This window comes from Symphodus melops (genome assembly GCF_947650265.1).
Source record: "Symphodus melops genome assembly, chromosome: 12".
Lineage (NCBI taxonomy): Eukaryota > Metazoa > Chordata > Actinopteri > Labriformes > Labridae > Symphodus > Symphodus melops.
The window spans coordinates 2,613,291-2,622,391 of NC_136702.1; the positions used below are offsets into that span (position 1 = coordinate 2,613,291).

At 43.9% G+C, this 9,101-nt stretch overlaps 3 protein-coding genes across 3 annotated transcripts in view; 1 reads left to right on the top strand and 2 right to left on the bottom strand.

The window, feature by feature from the left end:
• Positions 1–55: 55 nt before the first annotated feature.
• eef1akmt1 (EEF1A lysine methyltransferase 1) lies at positions 56–2,864 on the top strand. Its single transcript, XM_079357616.1, has 5 exons — positions 56–130; positions 738–954; positions 1,125–1,207; positions 1,330–1,619; positions 1,707–2,864. Exons 2-5 carry the CDS (start codon positions 808–810, stop codon positions 1,838–1,840), a joined length of 654 nt encoding a protein of 217 aa, XP_079213742.1. The 5' UTR covers positions 56–130; positions 738–807; the 3' UTR covers positions 1,841–2,864.
• il17d (interleukin 17d) lies at positions 2,700–5,157 on the bottom strand. The gene is made up of 2 exons (XM_079357617.1): positions 3,887–5,157; positions 2,700–3,203 (listed from the first exon to the last, which is right to left on the bottom strand). The coding sequence occupies exons 1-2, from the start codon at positions 4,201–4,203 to the stop codon at positions 2,876–2,878; spliced, it is 645 nt and encodes a 214-aa protein (XP_079213743.1). The 5' UTR covers positions 4,204–5,157; the 3' UTR covers positions 2,700–2,875.
• A 109-nt stretch (positions 5,158–5,266) lies between these two features.
• ift88 (intraflagellar transport 88 homolog) overlaps positions 5,267–9,101 on the bottom strand; it is a 16,509-nt gene continuing 12,674 nt past the window's right edge. The window contains exons 25-26 of the mRNA XM_079357620.1: positions 6,168–6,275; positions 5,267–6,083 (exon numbers count right to left, since the gene is read on the bottom strand). Of these exons, the coding sequence (XP_079213746.1) occupies positions 5,962–6,083; positions 6,168–6,275 (230 nt within the window). The 3' untranslated portion in view covers positions 5,267–5,961. The remainder of the gene's footprint in view (positions 6,084–6,167; positions 6,276–9,101) is intronic.

Genomic DNA, 9,101 nt, shown 5'->3' on the forward strand with positions numbered 1-9,101 from the left:
CAAAACATGAAAATAAATCAAAGAAATTATTTGAAAAATGAAAATCGTAGTTCTGTAATTACGTCATCAACACGCGACTTCTCACGTGTTCACGCAGCAGCAGCAGTGAAGCTCTCCGCTTCTTTATCAGGTATACCAACCTTCTCTCTCTTCGTTTCTTCTCTTTAATTCACTGGACATGTTTACTCGTGTTTGTAGTGAGTGGAGGCAGACTCATCAAAGATCCGCTGCTAGTTTTCAAAGTCTCTGGTTGGAAACATCTCTGGTTTATTCAAACAGGAGTGTACGATTTTTTTTCAAGTTAATAAATGAATAGTGGTAACGTGAGAAAGATGTTTTCTGTTTCTCTTGGAGTATGTCTGATTATGTTCTCGGAGGGTTCATGACTAAAAACAAACAGATTTATAAACGTGAAAAAGATGAACAAAAAAACCCCCCAACATGGACAGTGTGAGGAGATCTGCAGCTTTATGTTTACATGTTAATATGAATGTGTAAAAATAGTGTTTTATTTATTCCTTAAACACACTAATAAAACATAATACATCAATAACAAGGTCACAGTAAAATCATAAACTACATCATTATTAGTATGTTTATTGCTGACAGTAGACTGAGCATTGAATGTTTCTGGATTCTCAAACTTTTAAGGCAGTTTCACAACGCACAAAACTTTTATTATGCATCTCATAAAATCTGTAAAAAACCTCAATAACAATGTTTGTCTTTTGTTTTAGGTTTTTTTCCCCCCATAAATAAAAACCATCTGCTCTCAGACTGTGAAGGTCGGCAGTTCTCCTGTCAGCCATGAGTGACAGCGATGACGACGACGTCCCCACTCTGTCCGCTCACACTCTGGCCGCCCTGCAGGAGTTTTACAAGGAGACCACGGCTCAGGATCAGAACGCCACACCGGCAGACCAGTTCGCTGTGGGAGCAGTGGAGGAGGACTGGGTGAGTTTACACGAGACAGAAACACAGCACGCTGCCCTTTTTCTGTTCTGTGCTCTGAAAAGTAGATTTTTTTTATTTTATTTTTGTCATCATTGTTTTTGTCTAGAAAACTCACACACGTGTAAATTCACAGCGTCACTGATCTCTGTGTGCATCCGTCTTTCCACCAGCGGATGAGTCAGTTCTGGTACAGTGATGAGACGGCGACTAAACTAGCCGAGGAGGTCGTGCGTGAAGCCGGAGAGGGAGGCAGGTAAACACACACACACACACACACACACACACACACACACACACACACACACACACACACACACACACACACAAAGCTTCATCCTTCAACATGTTTCTGAGTGTTGAAGGTTTTCCTCTCAGGGTAGCGTGTGTGAGCGCCCCCAGCGCGTACCAGAAGTTAAAGCAGGGCGTGGTGGACGGAGCCGACCGCGTGTCCGCCGTCGTGTTGGAGTACGACCGCCGCTTCGCCGCCTACGGGGACGACTTCATCTTCTACGACTACAACGAGCCGCTGTCTCTCCCGGCACACGTGGCTCCTGGGAGCTTCGATATCGTCCTCGCCGACCCGCCGTACCTGTCCGAGGAGTGTCTGAGCAAAGTGGCCCAAACCGTCAAATACCTGAGCAAAGGCAAAGTGCTGCTGTGCACAGGTGAGAGGGGGAGGGGCTGCTGATGTTATATTAAGGTCACTTCAAACAGATTGGTGCTTTAAATGATCATTATTTTCCGTTCTGCAGGAGCGATCATGGAGAAATTCGCCGAGGAGCTCCTGGACGTCAAAAAGTGCAGCTTCCTCCCGAAGCACAACAGAAACTTGTCCAACGAGTTCCGCTGTTTCGTCAACTATCCGTCTCACCTGCTGTCCTGCTGAGGAGCAGAACTGAGAGCCTGATGGAGCGAGGGCGTGACCACAGTTGACTCCATGATGATGTCATCGAGGTGATGTCATCGAGGTGATGTCATCGAGGTGATGTCGATTTAAGTTCGGACACTGCGGAGTTAAACTTTGTTCTGCTTCCTTTTAAAACCTCTGGCTGGAAGTTTTGCAAAATGATTCACAAGAAGTGACAAAAGGACTCGGGGGGGGGGGGGGGGGGGGGGGGGGTTGCATTATGGGAAATGTAGGATCCAGTGTTTTGTTATGTAATACCCATGCAGCCCTGGCCTGATGTGGTTTAATGTAAAAGCTCTTTAACAAATCAGTCTTTTTATGACTTGAAGTGTCACTCGGGGACTTTCGTTGTTTTTCTTTCAGGGTTTCAGTTTTTACGTGGAGCTGATTTTGTTTGATGTTTTTGTTGAAATTAAAACCCTGCAGAAGCAGTTCAAGATATTTTTTTAATTTTGTTTTACCCGTGGACATTTTCAAGAATCATGTCCACCTGACCTTTAAACCAAATATTTAAACATTTGCCATCACAATCCAGCTTTCCAAACAAACAAACAAACAAACAGAGAGGCCACATGAACGTTGACACGAGGAACAAAAAGAGAATCAGAGGACAGAAGGAAAACGATTTAATGATGACAATGAAAAGGAGCCACATGAATGCATGTCAAAAAGAATTTAAAGGTTCTGGTTCAGCTCAGTTGATAGAGAACGGATCTCATGTAATGGGAAGAAAAGGAAGCAACAGAGAAAGTTGCTCTTTCTGTCAGTAGGTGGCAGTGTGGATCATTTTTATGATTGAATATGGATTTGTGTTCCGCTTATTTGTTGGCTTTACGAGGGCACGTTTGTCCACCAGATGACATCAATTAATTCCCAGTTTTGTTGTCCACATGGTTTGGGTTTGATTGGTCCAAATGTCAGTGTGTTTCTCTTTCTCCAGGTTAGAGAAAGAGTCCAACAAATGTGCATCTGTTAAAGAGAATAAATAATGTGGAGCACCTCAGTCAGCTTCCTTCATACTTTCTTCCTCACCGAGACGAGGCGCCTTCGGCCGGTTTTGTTCTCCACTCTCTCCAGACTCTGGTTGCTCTTGTGTCCGTCCCTGTCCTTCTCCAGCAGCGGCACACAGGTGCATCCCACCGCGATGGACACGTAGATCTCTGTGTACGAGTGTCTTCCTCCCAGACAGGAGCCCGTCCTCTTCAGGATGACGGACGGAGCGTAGACCGGAGTGCTGCGGTAGTGCTCGCTCTCCTCGCCGTACGCTCCCAGCAGGCAGCCCTTACACAGACAGTACGCCTCGGGGATGTACCGGGGATACCTGGACGGGTCGTAGGAGAGCCTGGGAATACAACACAACGATACAGCTACATTTGACTTTGCAGAATTAGTGTTTACTTCTGTTTTTTCTATCCTTGTACTTTTTCACTTTCTGTTTTAACTCAACCACCTTCAGTTTGCACACCTTTAACTTCAGACGCTGAGCTACATTTCGTCCTCTTTTTCTGCAGTCCTCAGTCTGTGATTTCAAACTAGAAGCAGCAGGAGGAGCAACTGCAGGTCCATCTGCCTGATGTGGATCTGCTGGGACCCCTGAAATGTTTTACCAGCCCGCCCTTATTTGACAAAGAGTCTGGTTCTCCTTTGCAATGATTCCCCGACTGAGAAAGAATTGAGAATGCAAACTTAATAAATATCAAACACAGTGTCTTTCTATTTGTAACCTAAATACCAAAGTTTTTACTGTAGCTATTAAATACTTCTGCAGGAAGACAGATGTGTGGTACAACTTATTCCCGCTTCAAATTAGCCAAAACTCCAGATGTTTCCAGATGTCTTTTTTCAGTGCACGGTTAAGATGTTACACCCCATGTTTGTATTCATAGATAAAAAGTTCTGCAGACTAAAGGAAGATTAGATCTGTGACACACCAGAAAGTATTAAGGATAAGTCAGGATTAAATATTAAAGTATTGTAGGAATTAATTTGTAAAGGCATGAGGTTCTGAGTTCCACCTGCTCTCACCTGTAGGCCCAGGGGGAGATGCTGAGCAGGTTGACCGGGAGGCGGGTCTTGCTGCTGTTGGGGGACCGCGCGGAGGTCGGGCACGTGAGGTTGAGTCTATCCTGCGGCTCCAGCTGCAGCGCGTGGTGAAAAGCGCTCATCACTCCAATGGAGAGTCGACCGAACATCTGCTCCAGGATCTCCTCCGGCAGGTCCAGGCAGGACCGGGTCCTGGTGGCTTTTTTTCGTATCCGTGCAGCCCCGACAGGCGAGCCCAGCAGGAGCCCGACCAGGTGCAGCAGCAGCAGCAGCAGGACACGGAGGCGATGTGGCTCCATTGCGCTTCTAAGAACTCTGATGTCCCAATAACGCTACAAAAAAGCCACAGTGCGCCAGTGATCCTCCTTCAACAAAGATTATTACTGAGATAATCCTTTATCATTAAAGGCTACTCTCCTCCGTTAACATCCAGTGAAATGTTGGGGGCGTAGGAAAAGGAGAGGCAGGCGTGCAGTCCACAGTCGTGGCTTTAAACCCGAATCACAGGCGCTGCGCCAACCGAACTGCGGAAACATTTTGGCATCACACGTCCCCAGTGTCGCCAGCAGCAATAATTGACTCAGAAACTAAAAATATGATCCAGCAGCAGCTTAAATCACCATTTTATTTAGGGTGAGAAAGATATTTTAAAAAATAAAAAATAAACATTTCCTGTTGCTTTTCTCCAGCGACGTGTGCGTAAAATCCGCTGGAAATGCTTGCGCGCGCAGGAACGGCATGATCCCCCACTGAGAGCGGGTCTTAAATCAAACTGAAGTGCTCACACAGGAAGTTCCGTCTTAAACCTCTCTGATAACAGGGCGCAGTGTCCATGACAGCAGAGTGGGAAGTCCAGACTGTGTGCCTGCTGGATCCTGGCTGCGCACCAGAGTCTGCTTGACTAAAACATAAAGTGGATCCAGCTCTGACGAACTGCTCTGGTTTGAATGTTAACTCTGAGGTCAAACCACCACAAACAGATGCAAATCATTGTTTTAAGTACACATGTGTGACTTCATTCCTTCCTGTTACTTATTTATGTCAGCAGGATTTATGCACCAGGGCTTTAAATGTTATCATGCGTATCAGAGACCAGTTAAAAAAAAAAGTAATTTACTTCAGTTTTCCTTCAAATAAATCTTCACTTTTATCTGCTGCTTTGCCTGGAGAGACTTCACCTTCATAACTCAGATTGTCTCTTTATATACTTTCACACTGAAAGGAAAACATCCCACACATCCTCAGTCACCAAATTATTAGAATTAAAAAAAAAAAAAAAAAGTTTTTGTCCCTCGTCCAACACGTGCAAACGCCTCCTTTCAGTAGCTGACAATGACGCTGCTCGAGTTTGAGTTCAACATGTCAAATATTGAAATATTTTTATTTTATAATGTACAACAAGAAAGCAACAAGCTAGAAAAATAAATACTACACTTCCACCTTCTTCAGATTAAGCACAAGTATAAAACTCGCTGGGTTCGCTGTCTCCATGTTGATGCATTTTCCAGAAGGTTCCCACGCTCACACATGGAAACGTATGGTGCACTCGAAGTGATCAGGACAGTGATACATTTGTCATTGTTTTGGCTCTGCGCCCCATCACTGGATTTTGTGTGTGTGTGTGTGTGTGTGTGTGTGTGTGTGGGGTGTGTGTTTCACAGGCGTATCGGGTGAGCGGTGAACAACTCGTACTCGTGGGAGGAAACGTGCGTGACCAAAAAGCTCTGGAATTTTATAAACACTTCATCCAATATGTTTGTAATCACCTTCAGCTCAAAGTGCAGGCTGAAAACTTGAACTGTCAGTGTTTGAGTTTAAAAATGTTTTCTGCAGGAGGACTGAGCTGAAACAGAACCGACGGAGATGCAAACAGCTTTTTGTTTTTTTTGAATGCATGGATGCAGGAATTCTTTGGCCAATAAGCCTCAGAATTACAATCAAAGATGTTCAGCTTTAAGTCAAACTCCTCCTCTCATCAGTACCGGTGAAATATAAAGTCTACATTCTGGAACATCTGGGCTTCGTTTTGTCGAAGAGTCTCGTCCTTCTGGGAGCAGCTACTCGGGCAGCAGGTCGTCTCCCAGCTCTTCGTCTGCGAAGTCGTCGTCCTCCAGGCGTTTCTTGGCGCCCGTCTTCGGTCTCTCCATGTGAGGCCCCAGAGGGTCCACGTAAGACGCGTCTGTACGAGGAGAGAGAGGACGTGATGTTCAGAGAATCGGGCAGGTGATATATCAGGATAAAAGAATGGCTTTCCTTTTCTTACCGATCTCTTTCGGGCTGCTCGCCTCGTAGGGCTCATTCGAACCAGGAAGTGACCTCATCTTGGCGCTCAGACGCTCTCCTTTAGTGCTGCTGCTGCTGTGGCCGCTGTCTGCAGCGAGAAAAAAAACACAAAACAAACTCAGAATTAGAAAACGTGTTTGGACACATTTAAAAAGGAGTTTTCTGGCTCCTCGTGTTTAGTCGAGCGCAGAGATTTCTCATCTGCTGCACGCGTTTGAAGAAAAGAAAATTTGAACATCTGGATTTCTAACTTTTGCGTTTTTTCAGACGCTAATTTCTTCTCATGTTTAAAAACAAATATGAACTTTAAACCAAGCCAGGGAGACTTTTCACCCTCTCAGCTAAACAAACTGGGTGAGGTCGGGCTCATGTACAGAGGCCAGCCAGCGGCCCCGGGTTCAAATCTGACCTGCAGCTCTTTTCCTGCATGTCTTTCTCCTCTCTCTCTTGATTTCTGGCTTCTATCCACTGTCCTGTAAAAATAAAAAGGAAAAAGCCTCAAAATAAATCTTCAGATAAAACCGAAAGTTAATCCCTCTCTGCTGTGACTTCACTAAATGTTGCTCAGCGCTGTGCTCATCTGTGGACACCTGGCTTTATTTTGTAAAGTGAGGGGCGGCTGTGGCTCAGTGGTAGAGCCGGTTGACTTAGAGTTCGATCCCGAGCTCCTGCAGCCTCATGTCGGCGTGTGAGTGTGAAGAGGTGAAAACGCTCGGAGAAGTCAGCAGATGAGAAAAGAGAACATTTGTTATGAAGCGGTGTAAACAGAAAGAGAACGACTGATGAAAGGTTAAAGGTCGATCAAATGCATGTGGTCACATGACGCCCCTCTGACTGTGTGCATCTGTGTTCTTATTACAGCAGAGTTTAAAATGCACAGAGGTCACGTTGGATTCTCACTTTCTCAAAAGTCAACATGATGGAGACGTGAGAGTTTCATCTGACGGTGAGAGAAGCAGCAGCTCCAAACACACACGACAGTCAGATATGTGAAGTTGATGTTGGTGCTGCAACCCTCCAGACAAAACGAGAAAGATTTGTCTGTTTTTCTTTTCTTGCCCCGTTATGACGGATCACGCTGGGTCCTTTTATTAAAGCAATAAATAAGTTCTGTCACCTGCTTTTTGTAAACATAGCGATGAGCATGGTCTGTAATGTTAGCAGACAAAGAGGCAGGAACGGGGACAATAAAGTCTAAAGTCTTATCATGCAAGTCATGAAGAGTCAACCTTTGTTTGACCTGAAGCTCATTAAGATGCATCAATAATATTTTCTTTAAAAAACACTGATCTTGTTTTCTGCTCAGGTTCTGAACTCTGCCTGATTTTAATTGGTTGACTTTTATACTGTTTTAAATCAAATGTATTATTATTATTATTATTAATAATAATAATAATATCAGTGTGTCTCCTCACAGGAGCTTTCAGTTCTTTTACAGATGGATTCATTTAGCTGGAGGGTTTTTGTTTCTATTTTAACAAGAAACATGTTGATTAGCCTGACACAGGACTTTTTTTTAAAGACCATTTTTAATCTAATCACAATGATGTGGATCTTTTTCCAACACTTTTTTAAAAAAAAATCTTAAACTGGCCTCTGTATGTTTGAGTCAAAACGACGGCTTGTGAAAGGCTCCAAATCCTTCGACCAAATCTACAGACTTCGCCTTATCAAAAAGGTCGACTATTTAAAAAAAGCAAAGTTTCAAAACAGTGGAATTACCCTTTATAAGAAATCACTGGCCAAGCACTTAAAGGAAACCATCAGAAAATCTCTTCAACATCCCACAAGAGAGCGATTTACCACCTCAGACAACGAGCAGGGACTCTTCACGAGATTTATGAATGTAATATAACTGTGTGTGTGTGTGTGTGTGTGTGTGTGCTCCAGGCTAAGATGACATGGTGACAGAGCCGAAGCACACACGTGATTACAGACAGCAGCAGCTCCACATCTGGCTGCCAGGTAGCTTTTTTAACGCGATGACAGAAGAACGCAGAGAGCTGAAAAACAGGAAGGAGGGCGATCTTCCACCTTTCCTCGCCGTCTTAAACGTCTCACTCGAGGCCTCACAAACTGCTGGCAAACTGAAACCTGTGCTGGGAAAAGATTTTTTTTTTTTTTCCTTTTTTCTCTTCTTGGATGTCTCTGTGGATTTTCTGTTTAACAATCCACAACAGCTTGGAAAAAGAGCGATGATACAACAGGTTGGAAGCGAATGGAGAGTAACTGTTTCCACATATAGAGTTATATAATTAAGCTTTATACGCCCTCAAAGAGCTTTTCACAGAGGTCGGACGGAGAAGTCGATCGATATTTGCAACTCTGGTTTCTGCTTCGGAAAAAAAATAATAATAGAAAAATAAGATCATGCGAGGGGTCAGATAAAGAGCTGATAAATGGGATCCATTTTTAAACACCAGCCTGTTTTTCTTCATGCGTTTGCACAAGAATAATAAGAAAATGTTCAAATAAAATGAGGATGTAAAAGACAGACGAGTAAGACTGAACTTTTTTTTTTTTTATCCTTTCTTTTGCTCTCTGAGAGGAGAAGATGCAAAGAATGACCCGTACAAACTGACTGGGCTGAAAAATGTGCAGAGTCTGCAGAAAAGAGCTTTTTCTCAGATATCTGACGGAGGGTCTGAGGGCGACGGCTCCGTCCTCCGTGAGAACTCTGAATGCAAACACAGAACCCAAATCACAGCTGCCTGTCAGAAGAGCTCTGGACCTTTCTCTTTTTTTTTTTTTTTTTTTTTTTAGGATTTTTGACTCAAATACTTTTTTTACGTTTTGTTTTTGCTAACGTGACGGAAAAGTGTTCTGTCTGCTCTCTGAACTCCACGTTGTGTTTGTTAGTTTGAAAGATTTCACTGATTCCTTCACGCATGATTATAAATGTGCAAATGAAAAC